Source organism: Lacerta agilis, chromosome 11 (genome assembly GCF_009819535.1).
Source record: "Lacerta agilis isolate rLacAgi1 chromosome 11, rLacAgi1.pri, whole genome shotgun sequence".
Taxonomy (NCBI): Eukaryota; Metazoa; Chordata; class Lepidosauria; order Squamata; family Lacertidae; genus Lacerta; species Lacerta agilis.
Window position 1 is genome coordinate 10328917 of NC_046322.1, and position 22414 is coordinate 10351330.

At 44.0% G+C, this 22414-nt stretch overlaps 1 protein-coding gene across 1 annotated transcript in view; it reads right to left on the bottom strand.

Moving 5' to 3' along the window:
- Window positions 1-3905: 3905 nt before the first annotated feature.
- The window catches only part of MYO5B (myosin VB), a 253344-nt gene continuing 234835 nt past the window's right edge, over window positions 3906-22414 (bottom strand). Inside the window, exons 32-40 of the mRNA XM_033164355.1 lie at window positions 19073-19166; window positions 16461-16604; window positions 15135-15286; window positions 13813-13902; window positions 11968-12118; window positions 10491-10776; window positions 9878-10052; window positions 9221-9301; window positions 3906-8085 (exon numbers count right to left, since the gene is read on the bottom strand). Coding sequence (XP_033020246.1) covers window positions 7933-8085; window positions 9221-9301; window positions 9878-10052; window positions 10491-10776; window positions 11968-12118; window positions 13813-13902; window positions 15135-15286; window positions 16461-16604; window positions 19073-19166 — 1326 coding nt within the window. The 3' untranslated portion in view covers window positions 3906-7932. The remainder of the gene's footprint in view (window positions 8086-9220; window positions 9302-9877; window positions 10053-10490; window positions 10777-11967; window positions 12119-13812; window positions 13903-15134; window positions 15287-16460; window positions 16605-19072; window positions 19167-22414) is intronic.

The following is a 22414-nucleotide window of genomic DNA, read 5'->3' on the forward strand; positions in this document are numbered from 1 at the left end:
CTTACAGATAGCTTTTCTCCTGCCTTCCTATGATGCATTACAGTGAGTGTGTACAGGGAGTCCCTATAAGCAATAGGGAAAACAGACCTTTTGTTGCATTTCCCTTAACTATAGTTGAAACAGCATTAAAGGCTGAAATCCATAAAGCTTCTACCACTGAGGAGGCCCATCACATATGTCATAAAGTGTCATGGAATTCATACCTCATCTAACATAGCCGAGAGCTTTTTACCTGCAACTCTAAACAGCCTCAACAAGGTACAGGTTGCTATCTTGTACCCCTGGAGAGATGGAATAGAGGTATTCACCCTGTCACACCTTATTCCGTTAAACTTTACTTTTTTTATAAGCTTGACTTTATTGCTTTTGGTCTGTCAGAAGCAACCATAAACCAAATAGGAATGTGAATTGTTTTATTGGCACTTCTTTGCTATAATAATGTTTGCTCTTCTGAAGTGTTAATTCAGGAACCCTTAGAATCCAAAATTATTTTAAAATCCACAAGCCCTATAATCAGAGGTCTTAAGCCTCCTGTTCACTTAGGTACAAGCCCCATCATGTTCAGTGGGGCCCACTCCCAAGTAAGGATTCCTTACTTAGTATTCCTGCCCTATTCTTCACATTTCAAATTGGATTGTTTCTCAAAAGGCCAGAGTACTTTTTTTCTTCTCCTAGGATAGAATTGTTCAAGAACAAATACATTGTGGGCCATCATAGGTTTAACACTGAAATATATTTCCCTATCAGCTTGTACTTCGCTATTCTGCCAGATGCAACCAGGGGTGCTGATATGTATGTCTGTGCATGCAAGATGCAAATTTCTTGCATACAACAGTGCACAGATGAGAACCTTTTGTAAAACGCTTTTGGGGAAGAACTGATGTGGATAAAAGGAGGTATTGTAGTACCTTTTCCCATCCTCTCACCATCCTTCCAAATTGGGGCCATCAGGATCTGGCCGGCTCTGGGCTCAAACTCACCCTTCAACTGATATATATTTGTTTACTATATATATATCTGATTTTAAAAAAATAATAATAATGGTATACTGATACTTTACCAGATATGCAACCCACTGGCAAATACACAGGTGGATGTGTTTAGGGTCAGAGAGCCAGCCAGGTACGTTCTGAAAATGTCAACTCATCCTCAATTCTGCATGCGAGGATTACGCTTTCGAAATGGGAATTGTCGACCTCATGCAAATACGACGATTTCAATGCAGTGCACTAGAAAATAAGTCCCAACAGCCTCCCACATATTCCAAAGTATTTATTTCACAATATTTTATGCACAGCTGAAAGACAGTGACTATTCGTCGTTTTCCTACAAACAGAAAGTGTAGTTTACAGATCTGTTCAAAATGGAAAAATATTTCTTTTACCAGCAGTATCATTTCATCTACATTTTTGGGACTTGCCTTCAAAAGTCATTCAAGTACCTTCAGGGCAGCTGACCTATCACCCTGTGGTGACTAAGACTCAGCATGCACACAGCAAATCCTTATTTCCCTTTAGCACATCCATTTTTACTGTCAGGCCTTTGTGTTCTTTGAACAATTCTAGTATTTAAGGGGAATGTTATTGGCTGCTTGTATTTAAAATATTCAGCCTTAATTTAGAAAGCAAACTGTTCTGTTACACCTTCAAATACATAATAATCCAGTGGGTTGAGCAGACAGGCGTAAACAGGCTTGTACGATAGATTTTGATTGGCACAGTTATAGGATTATTGTAGCTGGCTATCCATAATCCCAAGTCGTTCTGACCACTAAAATTACAGTCCTATTACAGTTTAGCAGTCTGACAGTTAGAAACAAGTCCATGTTGTTAATGTAGTGCTGGCATGAGGAGGAAATATGGCTTAGTGTTAATACACCTTTACAAACGCTTGCACAGCTTGCAGCAGCCTGGTCAGCCACTGCAAATTCTTGCATACTTTATTTCTATAACATCTTAAAAGGGACAATAGGAACATAATGCTTCTGTTCTCTTAATCCTGTTTCAGTTCAGGAGCAGGCTGCGTGCTCCTCTCCCCAACATACTCAATGTGAATTTCCGCTGGCCTTAACTTTTGTTTCAGTATCGCCACTGGTGTCAGTCAAGGTTCCTACTTAAGCCTTAGCTGCAACTAGCAGTGGTACTGATGTAATAGAAAAATGTGATTAACAGGTGGTGGGGAAGAAGGAACACAGACCCATGGCCTGCTACCAGTGTCTTAATCCTGGTACACGCATAATATTGCAGCATGGTTTTAAATAGGCATGACCGTGCAGTCAAACAGCTGATTTCACTGGCAGTTGTTGATTTTCATAGGGTATAGGTCTGGACCAGCCTCTCCTCAATAAATAAAGTTAGAGTGCTGGGCCACCCTAATGCCCAGCTATGGCAATTAGCTTCAAGGGGACAGCCAGCCTTATAGGCCAGCCAATTTGCTTTGGGGGTTTAGATTCAATGCAAACTGTCCATGTTCATTGAACATGTATGTGATGAAGTTGTGCGAACACCCTGTTGTGAACCCCTGTTTATTGCATTATAGTAATTTGAAGCCTTGCGCAAAGGAGGCTAACCTGTGGCTCTCCAGCTATTTTTGGACTACCACTCCCAGCGTCGCTGACCACTTGGCATGCTGGTTGGGGCTGACGGGAATTGGAGTGCCTCACGTTAGTCACCCTTGTTCTAGAGAAGTGACAAAAAATAAAGCCAGCAAAGATCAAAAACAAGTCCGCACCCACCCAAGCAGTGTAGGGATCAGCCCCAAGAAGTTCTGTGACTTTATAAAATTTCTGCCAAGTCTGGGAAATTGAAATGCTCCCTTCTCTCTTTGGAAGTCTGCTGCTGAAGAAAGAGGATAGACAAAGAGAGATGTCTACCTTCTTGCTGGTAGTGGCTGCAGATTTCTTCCAGCCTCAGTTGATAGGTTCCTGCTGCTGCATAACACTCCTTTCTCAACCTGCGATCTCATTGCTGGAAGGAAGGGAGTACCAAAAGTGGGTTGGGTTGGTTTTTTTGGGTTTTTTTTTTGCTAGCTACGGCACCATTCATGGAATAGTGATCAATGACTGCTTCATCAGCACATGATCATCTGCTAATTGATACAGTAATAATTGCACACATGAATTCCTGAGCAGTTCCAATAAAAAGAGCCATGGCCAAAATTAACTGACACATAATTATGAATTACTGACTCAGGAAAAAAATTCCTTAAGTTGGTCACTGGTGACGTGTTCTTCCCATACTAGCTGGACTAAATATGGAGAAGTTACCGGTACATGCTGGGCTATTCGTTGCTAGGTGATCTTCAACATTGTTAATCTGATTGCTATCCCCATTCAATTGCCTTTTATTATGAGGAATGTAATATATGCTGCATTCTCCCCCCACTTCTCAATTTGTGGGTCTGAATGCATTTTTTGTGCTGTTAATATGTGTGCTGATTAAGTATGAATGTGTGTTCCTACAAAGCAGAGTTTTCCATGTTAGCAAAAGGGGTTGCGTGCTAGCAAGCATCAATGTCTGCACATCCACACTTTTGGACAGATTTCCCTTTAAAAATCCGTGTATGGGGTGAAGGCTTAGAAAACTGCTTGGGGAAGGGCCTTTAAACCTCGCTGTATATGCAGTTTGGATTCTGTGCATTGCTAGACGGCATCTATTTTTTTTTACAGTGAATACTGAACTTGCTTCATGGACTTTTAAACATGTCTACTTCAAAAATTTCCAGCGTCAAACAGTCTACTTACAACTCCAAAGGCAATTTGGGGTGACATTTAAAGGTTTCCCCAGAATTATTAACACCCAGTCTTGAAAAAAATAGTGATTGAGAATAATGGTGAAAAGGCACACAGTGGGAAAGTACTCTATCAGAAATATTTTAAAATGATGAAATAAATGACACCAACCACCTTTTTGAACTGTGCTAAAGAGTTTTAAATGACATTTAAATGGCTGACGAGGAAGAGAGAGAAGGCATGTTTGTGCAGGGCAATACCAGTGAATTGGCTTTTTTAAAAAAGTAAGTCCCAAGATATCTTAAAAACAGATAACATAAAAATTACATACATCAAATATATTTAACATGAGATCCTTCAGAAAATCTTTTGCAGTTAAATTAAATATTACAGTTATTTACTCAGTTCATATCTCTTTCTATACTGACAGTTAGATTTTTTAAAATATACACAGATATAATACATAATATAAATAAATTCTCCTTGCAGTGCTGTAGTGAAATACCATTATCCTCAGGAAGAACATTAGCCACATTTTATAAATACATTTTCTAGGATCACTGTGAAAGTGGGTTCTGCAGCTCCCTTTCACTTAGCATACCTGGTTAGAATTATGGTTAGCAATGCAATGGTGATTCAGTTGCAGCTGGAACACTTTCAAACATTGCACAACTGGATACACAGAAACAGGTGCAACTAGAGAAACTTTGTGAACACATACTTTCTGCTTGGTCTAGAGTGCAGGACAACACTAATTTCTGCATTGCACTGGAGAAATCAGGAGCAGTCACCCAGGTTACACCCCCCCCCGGACGTTTAAGGGGGCAAATGCTCTAGTTCATCACAACTGGCAGAGTGCCCCAACCTCAAGCTGATTGTATGGGAGATGGAAGATTTGATCCTGGGAAGAGAACATAATGCAGAAAGAAAATTACCTGGCTGCTGCAGTACTGACTGTGGCTTGGATGCTGCTATTCTTGCTTTTTTATAATTTAATTGACCATTACTGTGCATTGGCTAAAGAAAAAAAAAAGAAGTGCCTGGAATTTATTATTTTAAAAAGCTTCAAAGGAAATCTCTTCAATCATGCTGGAAAGTGACAGTTGTGGTATAAAGAAAGTTGTTTGCCAAGGTCAAGGAGAAGAATGGCTTTGTTCAGTGAAGGCAACATACTGATTATGCTTCCTTATTCTATCAAGCTTCAAACCCACAAAGCTGGCATGCCTAAGCACAAGGGGTCAGCCATGGCAACTGCTGGGGACAGGCTATGCGATGTTTTGCTCCAACTTTGGTTTGCTGCATGCAGGAAGTCACAAGAGAAAGAGGCAAAGTTTGCCACGAGAACTGGCACTTTCTATGTGAATGAGCAACAATTGGAGGGGGTGTCAGGGGAGGATTCCCTTCACTGGAGCATTATTGGGTAATTTCACCACAGCAGGTGCCATGAGACTGGCTGAAACCTAACTGGGCACCTTTGGCAGGGGCAAAATAACTACAAAACAGCTCCTCAAGGCACTGTAGAACTGAAGCAAATTCAGCTGAAGGAGTAATGTCTCAAGTGCATGAAGAAATCGTTACTTGCCATAGTTACTGGTTTATGAATTAGGAATATGAAAAGCTATATTAAACCACGGTCCCCAGACTAGTTCCATTTGGATTATAACCTCTGTTCAACTGTGATGTTAATACACTGGAGTGTTGCAGGGCACATTAGAAATGCTGAGTGAGAGAGATGATTTTTGTGTACAATGTGACTGCAGGACTTCACTTGTTTCTCCCTCTCTGCATGTTGCTCTTCCAAGGACTCGATACTGCAAGGTGTTGAGCAATGTAGCCTGAATCAGCAGACTGCTGAACTTTTTAAAAAGAGAGCAGTGACCCTTGGGACTTATCACCTGCTAAAAATGGGCAAGTATTCCAGTTCTTTTCTGAATCAGATCAGAATGCTTAGGACCAGTCCGTTGGTAAAAACTATTCTTTTATAAGGGAAATATTTCACAAGCTGGGTATTCAATTTGCAGCAGTTAAAATTAGTCTGATGAGAGTACTTTTAACAAGCCTAACACCATCTTCAAAGATCCACTGCCAGAGATGCAAGGCTGAATGTAAGAATGATTTAGACATTGCCGTTAATTTTTTTGAAAAGGCCCGTCTGTCACATTTTTAAAGTCTTTACCCTCCACCAGCAGCAAATCCCTCTCTTAGAATTGGCTAGCTGCCTAAATTCAAGTCACAGGAAGTTGCTCTGCATTTCTGATGCTATCTGATAGTAGGCTGAGTGTTACTTTTGCAAAGCTTAATAGTTTTGAAAGCAACTGAATAGGTAGGAATTGCAGGTGTACTTAATGTCGAAACAACAGAGAGTTGAGAAAGCTATTTACTTTAAACATTATTTAACTCAAAGATTAAAAACCATATTGGTGAAACAGTTTCTATTTGTTGCACTGGTCATTTTCACATCCTGGCAAGTGAGGATATGCATGCAGCCACTTCCCTCTTCCCTTTGCACAGGCAGGGAAATACGTCAGGAAGCTGCAGTTAGCCATGGCTTCCTATAATGTGCAAACCTAGAAAGTATGGTGAATGTCTTTCAAACAAGCCAGGATACAAAGCCATGGTTTAACATTGGCTTCCAGATCCTGGGTTGCTTGGAAACCATTAACCATAATTTCCTGGTTTGCGTGTAATGGCAAGTCATGGTTAACAGTGGATTCCTGCTTCATTGCCCATTTACTTAAAAGTACTGTGTGTCAATGCACTGAGCTTGGGCAGATCCAGTTTCTTAAGCCATGTTTCATTAGGCAATCCAGTCTCTGATAGTGAAGTGGTGGTGTTAACGCTATTGCATATTAGTGCCATGTTAGGAAGTTAAAATAATTTCCCTACCCATTCTGGTTTGCTTCAAATTGCTGGTAACGATGCAAGGTCATCAGTGCTAATATCACATTCTATTTCTCCCAAAAGGCATCCCTGCGAACCAGCACTTTGCTACCCAATCAGATATGGTATCACACAACTTTTTCCATGGTATGAAGCAACCTCCCTCCATAACTGGCTTGGAAACAAATCACAAAGTTGGTTGAAGGCAAACCTTCCATTCAGGTTGCCCAGTCTGTCCTATGGAAGCTCTGCCAGACTGTATCTTGACTTCACAATGATTCCTAACATGGCCAGGGAATCTGTCCTGCAGATTGGCACTGCCACTAGTAACTGTAAAGACTACTCAACTATGATAACAAGGAACTGACCTTTTTGTGAAGTATTTTGGACCTTGTACCCCTGACTACCTTTTCTCTCAATCACAGTAAAAGCAATGTGTTCTCATACATAATTCACAGGATAAAAGAGGCATAAAGATTCTGGATTGGTCCGAGTAACCTGCAGCAGTCTGCAGTGGAGCTGTAATTATAGGGCCGAACTCCTGCAGAGGTTTCTGGGTCCGTGACCTTCCTCTTTCTCAGTGTGGCACATGGACAAAATATTTATGACCACTTAATATACTGAAGGCAGGCTGGAACTGCCCCACTGACCGCTTCTAGGTTATGGTCCACACAAAGTTGCCTTTGATGGAGCTGGGACAACAACTGTAACCAACTTCTTGTGCCCCAGATGCAAGGAAAAAGCATTGTTCCCTCTACCAGTTAAATTTCCTTTCGGACTACATAATTAATTCTTGGTTTGGCCTACTGCAACTTTTATTTCCCGAAACAATCATTTTAAAAATGAAGGGCAGCAGCAGAAATTCAGAAATTTAAGTTCAGTATGTGCAGGCCAGCCCCATAACCATGAACGACGTTACGATGCATGGTCATGAAGGCTTCTTTCTATTATTTCACGATAGAATTTCTCAAACCACAACCTAAGAAAATGAAAATAGTTATTCCATTTACCAATGCTGGTGCCTTAATGGCAGCAGGGAAACAATATTTTTAGCATGGTATCAAGTGGTACAAACCCCCACTTGTTTCAAGTATTCTTAGCAGCAAAATCTGCCTCCCCCTCCCCCCAAAATTCCCTCCATACAAACCAAAAAGCATCCAACCAAAAATACAAGATTAGTTTCTTATGCTATACAATTCAGCACTGATTCACTAAAGTGTATTGGTTCATTAACCATCATTTGGTCCACATTTGAAGAGATCCTTAAATTCCACTTTTGCTTTTTTGCTTAGGAAATTTGGCTGGGAGTCAATATAGTATCTTCAAACTCTGTTGAGGAATTCCAGGCCGAGAGAAGCGGGGATGTGGATAGAGTCCATGGTTAGAGAAGAAGGGTTGAATGGAAACAGTACAGGGAACATGAACTTGAAGTCTAACAGTAGCTGTGGATGTTCATTCCTCTCTTGCAAATTTGCCTACAAGAAATTGGGGGCAAGGGGGTGGGGAAGAAAACACACACATCAGCAAACAGACAAAATGCAGCAGAGTTCAGGTTGGAATACCTGTGTGGTTGAGACCAGCCTCATCCTCAGTTGGCTTTCTGCAGCTGGAAGAGGGGAATGAGTACTAACACTTATCTGGTTGCCATGGCAGTCAACTGAGCAGTCAAATATTGCGAACTGATTGACTGATTCCAAGATAAAAGCCAAAGAAAAGAACTGTTTGGTGAATCGTTCGTATTTACCAAAAACCTTCTGAGACCAAATCTTTTCATCAAGTGGCTAATTGTAAAACTTTTGGTCTAAATGACCAACCATATTGGATTTTGACCCATTATTCTATACCAGGACTCTGGGTCATGGGAACCAAACCTTTGTGCCAAGAAAAGCTATTATTCTACAACCTGTAGAGCCCAATTCAGGTATTCTTTTCCCTCAAGAGATTAGAATCACAGAAGGGAGGGTATGTCTGGGTGTGGATGCTGAAAAGCTCCAACCCCTCCAGGAAGTCACCATTCCCAAATCTGCAGCCCTCCGTGACTTGAAGGGCATTTGTTTCCAAGGTAGGAAGCCAGGAGGAAATCTGGCAATGTTTCCAATATTGCTTCTACAGGTCAAAGATACATGGTGTCCCTCTCACTGTTGGCCGTGTCTGTGATAAAAGCGTTTTGCAACTATCAATATAAATCTGCAGAACTCCTGCACAGCACACGGCTTTGCATGCATGGAAGGTACCAGGTTCATTACTTGTGTCTCCACCTCCTAGTGTGCAAGGAGTTAAGGCCTGGAAAGATCTTGAGCTGAGACTGTAGTATGGAGAGTCATTTGAAATAAATAGAACTGGGCTACACCAATGGCCTGACTCTGTGTAAAGGAGCCTTGTGTGCTTCTATGAGTGACGCTGCACAGAAAAGGTACTAGTAGGAAAGGGAGCAAAAATGAGCATCTTGGGTTAAAAAAAAAGCAATATAAATGCTTTTTTCATATATATAAATGTGCTCTGTTCCTGAACCAAGGCTTTAAAAGCTCTGCCATTTAGAAAACACACATGGTTGGTTTTTCTGTGAGGCAGAGGTAGAACTTCCCAACGCCTGTCTGTTGGAGCACTCACCTGAATGTTTCTTATGAAGGCTACTGTCACACGCTCTTCAAATTCATTCACGGGAGTGTAGAGATTGAGTATTTTTACAATCTGTGAACAGGAAAATAAGACGGGGGCTTAGAAGAGGGGGCATACACAGAGTAGCTGAATTGATGCAGTGCACCCTGCAACACCCTTTTGTTTTTTAAAAACAAATATAACGTAGCCACTTCTCTCTAGGAAAGAGGGAGGAAACTTAGGAACTAAGGGTGTAACTACAAGTTGCAAGGATAACACAGGGCACCCAACCTGGGTGGGGAGGGGAAGGTTAGGTACTTCCAGGTGGGAGTGGGTGCCTAACATTTGCAACAGCCGCCCAGTGACTTTTCTCTTGTAAATGCTTGCCTTTGGCTGAGGAGGAAATAACCTCAGAGAGGACTTGGAGAGATCCAGGGTCAAATTCTTGCTTGGCCTTCAAGCTCACCGGTAACCTTGAGCTATTTAATCTCCCTCAGCTTGACCTATCTCACAAGGATGTTGTGAGTTTAAAATGGGGTGTGTGGTTTTTTTTTGGGGGGGGGGGGTGAATGGCACAACAAAACATTCTTGTGTTTGACTTTGTCAAGTCTTTTGTTAAGACTTTGACCTCATAAACAAATAAATCAATGCATCCCTTCACCTCCTTACCTGCTGTGTGGTGAGGGCTGTGCATAAGGAACATATTGCCTCCGCATCTTCTGAGGTCTTCTTCTTCAGCTGCAGGAGCTGTGCTGCCTGGATCAGAGGCTCCATGGTCTTGGCAGCCCCGCTCTGTTGTAGATTCTTTCCTCGCAACCATTCCTCCAGCTGGCTGATGTTAAACCTGGACCGATAAAAGAAAGCCATAATTAATAATAATAATAATAATAATAATAATAATAATAATAATAGGAGGAGGAGGAGGAAGAGGAAATATTTCAAACATGGCAAGTTGCCTCTGAAAGTGGCTGAGAAGATTTGAGTTTCCCAAGGCAAAAAAGACCCTTGGGTGTGCTCCCCTGTAGTGACTGACTCCCAAAGATGAGCTACACAGCATGAGAGATGAGCTAAAGCTGAGGCAAGCAAACTGGTATGATTGCGCTACTGCACTAGGGATGGCACACACAATGCTCCCACATTTTCATGGTGAGGCAGTGCGTACTTCTGCCCTTCTTCCTGCTGAAAAACTGGTACTGGGAGAAGCAAAACGGTGGCACTGGGAGATGTGCAGCCTTTGGGAGGGTTGGCTAAGCAGGAGCATGTGCTTTGGCCTGAAGCCTACCTGACTTGCATGCCTGTGCTCCATGAGCAGACATCCTTCCTCAGCAGCAGATTGTTCAGGGCCACCGCATTGATCATGTAGAAGAGCTGCTTCACAGCCTGTTGGATGATCTCGGGGTCGAGGCCCTGGTCGTACATGACGCTGTGAAACGTGTTCAGCTGGCGGATGATCGCCTCCAAGGTGTAGAAGTTGTCGCTGTCCCCCATGCTGGAGGTCCGCTTGCGGTAGCCCATTGGCTTCACGCCCGACAGACCCTGGATGCTCTCGTTTTCTAACACCGCCGTCACTGGGAAGGAAAGAAATTATTTGCAAAAAGCAAACTAGGTGTCTTGAGAAACGTGAAATGTTTGTGTTTTCAGTGCCGAGATTTCCTAAATACCTCCACCCACCTATCCAGCTGCACAAGTCTGCGTGCCTCTAAATCACCGCAAACCGCATCTTTAAATTGCAGGCAATTTGCATTTCAGTCCCATGAGTGGATAGTAATGGGTTGTGGTAGTTCTAGTAGCAAATGAACACAGTGCTGTGGTAGCCCAGAGGGAGCAATGAGCAGGAGGAACTTTCACCTAGCACCAAGGAAGACTTCCTTTGTCAGATTAATCTTCTCGCTCTTGGCATAGGGATGGATAATTTTATGCAGCATTCCTCCTGTGTCGGTGTTGGGGAGGATTAATTACTTAATGGTTATAAAGCATAGAAAAATGGTGTGGGTAACAGGATGGGTTGGAACTCAATTAACATACTGTAAAAATTACAAACACCTCTGCACATAAATACACACTGCAGCCCCAGCATGCAGTTTGAGTAACTTCCATATTTTAAGCCCCTGCATAACACAAGGGGAAAAGGGAGGCAAGGAAAGGTAAAATTAACATTCCTAGATGAATGAAAACATGTGGAACTGAGTTCTGAGCAAAGGCCTCAGGACTGTACAAATGTCAGCATTTGCTCCCCCCCCCCCCGCAAACAAGTTTCTAGTCCTCATGGCTGTGAAAATGCATAGGCCTGGTGAAATTTCAGGAACCATAGAAGGGATTCCTGTGCAATTAACGTTTAAATTCCTGTGAAGGGATTGTAGTGGGAAAACTCATTGGCACAGATAATCTCCATTGGATGCCTGCCAGGTTCTGGTTTCAGAACAGTGCTTAAAAAACCACAAGGATTTTCAGTTCCAACACAATGTTCTCTTGCATACATTCCTCCCTAGCAACAACTAAAAAAAAAAAAATTCATGGATGAAAACGTGATGCCCAAACTGGCTGATAATGTGCACAAACCACCAAGAACTCCTTCACTGCAAACCCTATTGAAATGAGCAAGATGTGCTGTGCCCACTGGGTAACTTGGTAGAAGGCATTGGTCACCCCAAATATTATGGATATGGGTCTGCTTCTGTTGGATTCCATTTCCCAGTTTAACTCAGGGTGTCCTCACATGCACCACTGGGCTGAGTTAAATATGAGCACTGGTGTTTCACCTATCATGGGCTGCAAGACGCCTTCAGCAATTTTAATGAGCTGCTGGTAGATCTGAATGGAAAGATCACTCAGGATCTGGCGATACTCAGTGAGGTCGAAGTTCTTCAGGCAATGTTCATTCTGCTTCACAGTATTCTGGGTCATAAAACCCTAAAAAAAGGGAGAGCAACAAAAGGGAGACATTTAGCCACGACTGGTTTGCTGACATGTAAACCAAAGCAGACTCTTCCAAACATGACCCTGAGAAAGGCTTGCGCTTTTTGGCCAGATCTCAGGGTCATTGCTGCCCACTACCCATTTGCAGGTTTGTGACAGGCAAACAGAGTTCCTGATGATGTCTAAGCAGACACTCTGTAGATGGGAGTGTTCTGCCCTGCTTGATCTATGGAGCCCTTGGTCTATGGCAGGAGAGGGTCTCTCTCACTGGAGAAGTTCAAGTGACTACCAGGTCTTGAGCATTTCATTAGCTGCTCAGTGCAGGTTTGAATTTGATACCTGCAATGGGCAGCATGTTCTGCGATGAAGGTAAAGGTAAAGGACACTTGGACGGTTAAGTCCAGTCAAAGGCGACTATGGGGTTGTGGTGCTCATCTTGCTTTCAGGCTGAAGGAGCAGGCATTTGTCCACAGACAGCTTTCCGGGTCATGTGGCCAGCATGAGTAAACCACTTCTGGCGTAATGGAACACCGTGATGGAACCCAGAGCGCACGGAAACGCTGTTTACCTTCCCGTCACAGCGGTACCTATTTATCTACTTGCACTGGTGTGCTTTTGAACTGTTAGGTTGACAGGAACTGGGACAGAGCAACGGGAGCTCACCCCATCAAACAGATTCGAACTGCCAACCTTCCAATCGGCAAGCCCAAGATGCTTGGTGGTTTAGACCACAGCGCCACCCGCTCCTGTACATTGTGTTCTGGGATGAGGAGGGATACCAGGATCCTCCTCCTGGGCAGGATGCATGATACACAGCACACAGACCGGCATATTTTCATGCTGATATACTTAAATAAAAATAGGCAAATAGGGCAAAGGCATTTTGGCTAAGTCCACCCACCCATCCTGCTTCTGGAAACGATCTAAGGGCATTTTTGTTGTTGTTATTCTAGATCAGGGGTTGGCAAACTTACCCAGCCTCGGGCCGGTTCCTCCAGCTCCAACTGCTCCAGAAATGCACCGCGCCAACCTGGAGATGGGCAGCTGCGCCGTGCCGGTAAGAGCGGGTGGTGGCAGGCAGTGGGGGTCATCGCGGGCCAGATAACTGGCTGCGTGGGCCTTAGTTTGGGGACCCCTGTTCTAGATCTACTGAAGTTAAACTCAAGGGAATAAGCAGCTGTAGCTTCCATAGGAGGGTGAAAAACCTTATGCTAACAGGGGACTCATTCTCCAAGTGTGGAGCCTTGTGCAGCAAAGTGGCACTGTCCATAAATAGAGGTATCAACAGACCTGGACGAAACCCAAATTTGCACATTCTTTAGCTAAACCCCTAAAGGAGAGGAAACTCTAAAAGCAAAAAAAACCACCACACATAGTCAACAAAGACTGAGCATGCTCAGTGAGAACAGAATACGTCCACAGGTGGGGCAAGAGAACAGAAAATCAGGGTGGTGGGTGAGAAAAGATGGAATATCCTGTACTCCACACTGCACATTTTTCTTGCAAATCCCATTTGTTCTGATATAAGATACTGCTAAGATACTGAACACAATTCAGCATTAGCCTTCAATGGCAAGTTCCCATTGAAGTGAATGGGAGCAGCAGTGCTTATTTCAGTAGAGAAGTTACTGACGACAGACTGTGTGCACATCTATCATGGCGACATTTCCCACAACCACTTATCTCACCGTATCTCCACTGTATTGCTTCAGGCAATGTAGAAGGCGGCAGGTGTTAGCCAGCCAAAACGACGTCATCTCAAAGTCGTCGTGATGTTTCTGCGAAGAACCCAAAACAAATATGATGAAAACCCTCCTTGAAACCTCTACTTTTATGGGTTGGTTTTGCTTTAAACAACCCAATTAATTCCTGGAGTCACAATACCCTTCTAGTCACATGTCCATTGCAGGCAGGTGTTCTAGATACCTGCAGCAGGAATGCTTAATTCCGCTATTTCCAAATATGCTTGCATTGAACCATTAGGGAGGTAGTGTTGCTGTAGTAGCAGGAGGAGAAGCAATCTAGAGTAATAGGATTGTAAGAATGGAGGGGCAGACAAGGAGCCATCCCTTGAGCCCATGAGACTTCTTCATAACCTCCTTGAAAGAAATCTGGTTCAAGCAGTTATATCTTGCTTGCAACAAAGCCTGGTACTTTCCTTTCATGGGTAGCTCTCGTGCAGACTTCTGGTTGCTCAGTCTGCAGCCTAAATTCTTCTCTGGTACCAGGGTTGGCTCCAAGCTTGAGGTGGGTGCTGGGCAAAGTGCCCTTTGGTGGGCACTAAGCGACTTATCTGGCAGTGGTTCCTAGCTGTACTTTCCCCAGGGATACTGATGATAGCATCACAGCAGAGCAGGAAATTAACATGGCTGCTCACAGACACAGCTGCCTGGCATGGGTGGGGCAAGGCAGGCGTCAGTGCTGTTAGGTTCTGCCAGGATGCTGGGGCCTTGGCAGATCACAGATGCTGACACCAGGCCTGGCGGGAAGAGTAAGGTCTAGAAATGGTGAGCTCTGAAGCAAAGGCCATGAGAAAAAGAACAAATGTGAAGTTCTTGACACATCTACTGATGCTCTTGCAAGTGCCTAAGAGCAGGCTTCCTCAACCTCGGCCCTCCAGATGTTTTTGGCCTACAGCTCCCATGATCCCTAGCTAGCAGGACCAGTGGTCAGAGATGGTGGGAATTGTAGTCTCAAAACATCTGGAGGGCCGAGGTTGAGGAAGCCTGCCTAAGAGGCTCTCTGGGCACACTTTATGGCTTTAAAGGCTCCAGCGTTTATGGAGAAAGTTTCTTGAGTTCTGGATGGAGGGGCAGGCATATTCTTTCCCTAGAAACTTATACTGCCAACCACCCAGTTGTATGTTTAACCTTGTCACACTTCTTCCTAATAATATCAGAACAAAGACAAACAAACAAACAAACCCCAGGCAATTTGTTCCCATTAGAAAAACCCTGAAGATGTAACCTGTTACCTGAGGTTAGATGTTAGGGTTTTGCTTTGTTTTTACCTTTAATACTTTTTTAATGCCATTGATGGTAGAGGTAAGCAAGGAGTGCACTTTATGATCATCGTTACTATAATCTGCATGCCTGATGCACATGTAAAGGATGTAGGCAGGAAGACAGGGCACTGTGGCAGAGACCATTTGGGGCTTCAGATCTGTGAGCAGGAGAGAAAACCTTTCAGACAACCTGACTTCTCAACAGCGTAGTTATATATATGTTATGCACCCCATCTGAATGATGACCAAGTCACAGAATTACTTAATTATCAGATCTCTCCCCTACAATATAAAATCTATACAAAAAACACTCTCATTTTTTTTAAAAAAAACAAACCAGTTATGCATGCATTAGCTAAATGAAATATATCACATTGTAAGGAAATGGACCCACATTAATACAGTTAAGTGGGCATTGCAGTAAAAAACTCAGTGTGTAAGAGGGATTTAAATCTGGCGATTTAAATACTTTACAAGCTATTTTAAATCCTTTTAAAAACCAGAATGATATCTGATTTCTACATGGGGTTTCCAGTAGATCCTGATCAGGTTTGCACCTGCTTAGGTTTGGCAGTGCTGCAGCATCAGACACACTCAGTCCTGCTTTCCAGGGAACGCCGTATGATTTGCTTGCTGTCAAATTTTTGTGCTTCTGCTGTGTTTTCCCTTGCACGCTGCAGAGTATTCTGGGAAGTGTTAAGTGTTCTCAGGTGCACACTATAGAATAGCCAAGTCTTTTGGATCAGGCTAAAGATTCATCCAGTCCATCATCCTGGCCAGCAAGATGCTTCCAGGAAACTCGGAAGGCTGCCATCCTTTCCTGCAATTGCCCCTCAGTAACCGCCATGCTGAGATATTCCATCCAGGCTCTTCAGCTAACAGCCATAGACCTACCTATCTGTAGTGGATTGGTCACACCCTTTTTGATGGCCCTTGGATAGTGAATTCCACAAATTAATTGTGCGCTGTGTGAAGCATTTTACATGGTCAGACTTCCTGGGTCCACCACACAAAACAGAAAGTGCACCTTATAAACTGGTTGAATTACCGAGTGGAAGAGTCCAGCCTCATCTTCCTTCAGCAACAGCCTACTTCAATAAACTTGGTGCCATGGCTTGGCTGGAAATGGGGTTCACCCCTACCCCACCAGTTTCTATTGTTTCAGAGCAAATGTCCTTTCCCTGCAGCTGCCCATTACAGGGCAACTTCAGTAGATGTTGGCAGCCATCTTTCAGGGAAGTGTGCCTTCTGTTACTTGTCTTCCTACTGGGGAATCTCTGAGGCTTTTTTAAAAAAATAACTAGGCCTGACAAGCAAAGCCAAGAGCATTACCTGTAATGAGATTTTTCACAAGTAGCGGCTCATCTTCTTTGCAATACTCCAGCATTCCCTGGAAATCTTTCTCCTTCCTTTGGACAGTGACCTGTCTGTTGAGTTCATGCTGCCGCTTTTCAGTCTGTACGACAACTTGATCGGCTGTGAAGAGAAAACAGATGAGCTGATGCTGAATCAAAGTAAATTGTTAAATGGTCAATGCTACGCAGATACCGTACCTTACAGGCAGGCTTAAAGCAGCAGCCTTGAAAAGCAGCTAGCACTGTCTGGTTTGGTTTGGCCCATTTCAAGCTAGCAGTCTCCGAGAGAGAACTGCTGCAGGGAGATTTCTTACCTGCAGTTAGGAGATCAGGAGTGGGCCACAGAATTGCACACTTCCTTCCCACCTCCCTTGGCATGAATTCCACTGCCCACTTTAACTGGGGCTCAGTGTTGGAAAGGCACCAAAGCTAACTGAACTTTGACTGGCGTCTGTACTCAAGTTCTCACAAAAAACCGATGAAGTGAGGTTGTGTCTGTGTCATCTCTCTTCAGACTATGGTTGGGGCACACGGCTCCGATGATTTAATGCTTCTCCACATGAAAGCCTTACTTGCACACAGAAGGCTAGCGCATGTCTCATCTCCCTTGTTTTCTATGCCCAGGTAAATATTTTAATATGCCAAAGTATTCAATCAGACGAGCCTTCTCCTAAGGTCTGGTATAGCTCCAACTTAGGCTTACTTCTATTAAGTGTGAGAAAGAATCAGAAACTCTACAGGTGCCAACAGTTGCATGCCCTGTCATTGTTATATCCTCTCCTTTCTTGTCCATTCCTTCCCTACACGAACAAAAGAAACCTCTCCAGAGACCTTCGTAATCACACCTATGCAGGAGTAAGCAGCTTTGAACCAGGTGGGAATTACTTCTAAGTATACACACCTGCTAATAAAAATGGATCTTGTGATCACTCATAATCACAAAAAGTTTCATCACCATCAAGTCTATTAATGGACCAAGAAGCTCACTGCTAATTTGCAGTTAATTGCCAATGGCTATAGATCCCAGAAACTTATTTGGATGCTATCATGTATTTATTTTTTAAATTTGATTTACTATTACAAATATATCCCACCTTTTCTCCAAGGAGCTCAAGGCAGTGTGCATTGTTCCCCCCCCCTTGCCATTTTATCCTCACAGCAACCCTGGAGGTGGGTTAGGCTGAGAGACTATGACTTGCCCAAGGTCACCTAATGAGTTTCATGTCTGAGCAGGGATTTGAGGCCTGGTGTCCCACGTCCCCTCCGAACACTCTTTTATCACAGTGCCACACTGGTTCTCATTGTAGTATGGCAAGCTGCCCTCTTTATTGCTTTGTGTTGCTGTATTGTGTTTTTATGTTGTGAACTGCGCCAAGATCTATGGACAAAGGGCAGCATACAAATTTAATAAATAAATAACCATTCTGTGAAATGTGAGAGAGAAGATCTGGCCGCCACAACAACTGAATCATATGCAGTATCCCACTCTCAAACTTGGTCCAAGATGCTCATCATTAAGTCCTGACTTCCTGGATTGGTCCCTAGTGGACAACTCAGCTGTAGCCATTAGACAAAACTGCTGTGTTCGCAGGAAAAAGAGAAGCTCTGCTCTTTAACCCTACAGGGAGATGGTGACCTTACTGATGCTTTTTTGCATGTTATTACTATTTAAAGTGGCTTACCATAGAGGATAACCACTGTGGCACCCCGGTGAGGGGCGCAGCCGTGGTATTTATTAGGAAAATGGATATTAAGGCACAATTCAAATAATGCGGCAAGTGCCACTTTGATGCATGTAAATTACAGTGACAAGAACCATCTGCTCCAGCTGCCACGATACAGAATCCCCTATTCATTAGGCTTAATTTCATTTAATGGCCAGCTTTCCAAAACCAGTCCTTAGGATCAAAGCCAGGCGTAGCTAATCGATCTGTCAGGCCACCAAGATAAAAAGAATTACAGGGCTGCACAGATGTCTTCTTTCCATGTTCCTTTCTTGCCGAGGCATTTCAACTGCTGCTGTAAATATACAGGGTTCCCTTAATAGGTGCAGTTTATCCAAGAGGCACCAGGAGGTGGAGTACTTCCTCGATACTGGAAGTACAAGAAGCCAAAGGAAGGCAGGACCATAAAGGGCCACAGGGAGGCACCATGAGAACTGTTTTTAAAGCAGTCCAGCTCCGGTCCCTTTTTATAGGCAAGAATTGTGCACCCGTCTATCAAGACTGCAAGATGTTATAGTGGGGAGATACGGAGAGACAGATGAGATGACTGAAGGCATCTATATACCCTTGTATCCTGACAACATCTACCCTGAACTACCTACCAAATGAGTAGCAACGACTTTGGCTCTTAAGGTTTCTGAAAGTTCCTTCCCCCATGCATAACTCTCCTTGGTCTTCCAATCAATATCCTGATTTACACCTTAAAATCATATCAGCTGCTGCAGCCTCATAGTTTCTGGCTTTTTGTTGGTTTAAAGGTACACAAGCTTCTCAGTTGCGCCGAACTCTCTGTTATGGGGAACTGAACACAACGGAGTTCTGTTGACTTCTCATCTACAGCAGGAACATCTCAAACCAGACCTACCTTCATAATCTTGGACTTTCTTCATGTAAATCTTGAGTTGCTTTTTCAGCTTGCTTTCATTCTTCTTTAGTTTTTCTAGCAGCTCTTTGAGATCCTGAAAGACAGGAACGACATCTGTAATCAAGTTAAACTGCTTCACTTGGCTAACAGAACAAAAGTCTGTGTGTGCTGCTGCCAAACGCTCTGCTTCAGCCGTGCAAACACAAAACCAGCAAATGGTTCATGACACTCCCTTTACTGATTTGCATTAAAACAGTCCCCAGCAAGGGTGTTCCCAGTTTGAACAGGTAATCGGAACCCCCCCCCCCAAGTGCTGCATTTACCTCCAAGGGTTTGGCGTTTCTCTCTAGCTACAGGGAGTTCCCAGGGCTTACAGATAAAATTTATGGGAGGCATGAAAATTACTGGAAATTAGAAGCACTAACAATTCCACTAATGGGTATGCAGGGAATCCTGGTTGTAGTTTGGCACACCCAGTCCATAATGCTGTTCTGTGTCCTTTCCACATCCGGATTGGCCTCATTCACAGGGGTGGGGAAACTCTGACCAAATTTGTGGGCCAAATTTGGCCCCATGCAGGTCCCACACATCAGGTGTGGAGCAAGTAGAGACGTACAGCAGATAGGAACCTTGCAGAAAGCAGCGTTGAAGGCTTGGTGACCAATCAGGAGATAGTTCCCATTGTGCTTTTTGAGGTTTTCCCAGGGGTAATTCAAGATTTGTGGTTTCCTGCTTGTCAGTTTCCCTGTTCACATGGCAGGTAATTACATATTAGGAAGGGGTGGAGCTAAAAAGCTCACTGGTTCAAGGATTTCCACATGGGGCGCTCCCTCAGTTAAAGTTTATACCACAGTCAAACTAAGCTGTGGTTTAACTGAACATGCAGCCTGCTGGTGCATGCTGCTAAAAAACCACTGGTGGTTTGCTCTCCTCCGCTGCTTCTAGGAAGCAAGCCGTGAGCTGTGGCATGAGTGTCATACCTGAACCTGGGTTTGTGGTTTGTTTTGTCCAGAGAAAGCATGAGCAGTAAGCCCAAAACAAACCTTGCTGACCACTCACAGGTTTGGTTTGGAAATAATGAGCCTGGGTTTGGACATAACACCAAGCCAGAGGATGGTTTAGCTCACAGAAATAGGACCAGGGGAAGAGTAAAGCACCTCCAATTTCAGCAATGTGCACCAGTGCACATTCACCTTGAAGCCACAGCTCAACTATGTTCTAAAACAGGGGTCCCTAAACTAAGGCCCAAGGGCCGGATGTGGCCCAATTGCCTTCTCAATCCGGCCCACGGACGGTCCGGGAATCAGCGTGTTTTTACATGAGTAGAATGTGTCCTTTTATTTAAAATGCATCTCTGGGTTATTTGTGGGGCCTGCCAGGTGTTTTTACATGAGTAGAATGTGTGCTTTTATTTAAAATGCATCTCTGGGTTATTTGTGGGGCATAGGAATTTGTTCATTTCCCCCCCAAAATATAGTCCGCCCCCCCCCCCAAGGTCTGAGGGACAGTGGACCAGCCCCCTACTTTAAAAGTTTGCTGACCCCTGGTCTAAAAGTAATGTGTGAACAAGGTCACAATCTTCATGGGGTAAATTGCAGATGCATGCCCATTAATAAAAACTGCTAGGGAAAGCCAGTGTGGTGTTTTGGGCAGTTGGACCAGAGGGAACAGGCTTCAAATCCCTGCTCAGACACCAAGTTTACTGGATGGTCTTAGACCAGGGGTAGGCAACCTAAGGCCCGGGGCCCGGATGCGGCCCAATTGCCTTCTCAATCCGGCCTGCGGACGGTCCGGGAATCAGCGTGTTTTTACATGAGTAGAATGTGTCCTTTTATTTAAAACGCATCTCTGGGTTATTTGTGGGGCATAGGAATTCATTCATCCCCCCCCCCAAAAAAAAATAGTCCGGCCCACCACATGATCTGAGGGACAGTCCCACGGTTGAAAAAGGTTGCTGACCCCTGTCTTAGACGAATCACAGGCTCTCAGCCCAAACTACACTCACGGGGCTTACAGTGAGGATTAAATGGGAGAAGCCCAATTTCTAAGCTGAACTGAGTATCTAGAATGAAGGACGAGGCATACAGATACAACAAATAAAATCAGCAGAAAGGTCTAAGGAATTTGTTGCCTCCTTCAGACAGAAAGAAGTTGTCTAACTTTTTCTTCTTCTTTTTTTTAAAGAGACCCTAAACACACCAGCAGCTTTTTAAAGCCGTATAGTACATTGATTTCTCTTTCAGGGTCCATTTCAGTCTGCACCAGACCAATCAATCATGCGTTGTGAGCTTTTCATATAATAGTAAAGTGAGTAATTTGTCAAGTTGCTCAGGGTGAGGCTGAATTATTTCAAGGAGCCAGTTATCGTGTTCTCTCTTTCCTTGCTGCTCGACTGCCTGCCTGATCTAGCTGTAATGTTATCAAAAGCTTTATTCTGTGTAGAAGATGGAGACAGTGCGGTTCAGCAGTTTAACCCCCCCCAAACCCCCCAGATTATACCATCAGCAGTTTGAAGCAGTAAAGCCTTCCCTGCATGTTTGGGCTTCAAGTAAAGGGAGGGGAGAAAGAAGGCTACATTGTCTTCTCATTACTTTCGATACATAGTGGTTTCTTTCAGTGCAGGGTTTAGGATTTTTAAACACACACACACACACACACACACACACACACACACACACACACACAAATTGCCCACATGATTCTAAAATGTGGAACAGGACCCTAGTGTCAGGGTTAAAGGTAAAGGGACCCCTGACCATTAGGTCCAGTTGTGGTCAACTCTGGGGTTGTGGCGCTCATCTCGTTTTACTGGCCGAGGGAGCCGGCGTACAGCTTTCAGGTCATGTGGCCAGCACGACTAAGCCGCTTCTGGTGAACCAGAGCTGCGCACGGAAATGCCATTTACCTTCCCGCCGGAGCGGTACCTATTTATCTACTTGCACTTTGACGTGCTTTCAAACTGCTAGGTTGGCAGGAGCAGGGACCGAGCAACGGGAGCTCACCCCGTCGCGGGGATTCGAACCACTGACCTTCTGAACGGCAAGCTCTAGGCTCTGTGCCACTCGTGTCCCTAGTGTCAGGGTTAGGAGTGCTTTAACCGTTTGTCCCCTGCTGTGTTCCCAATCCAGTTAAGGCCTTCTGTACCTGCAGTGGGGAGGAGTGTGTGTCTCCCATTCACTTCAATGGATAATTTTTTATCCTAATACCAATTTAAGGCCTGTTCCCACCAGTATTGTCTGAGACTGTGGTGGCAAAGCCCCTCCACCCCCATGCTAGATTCCTGATCTAGATCAGTTCCCCACCCACAGACTCAATTTGTATGAAACATTTCCATGAACCTTA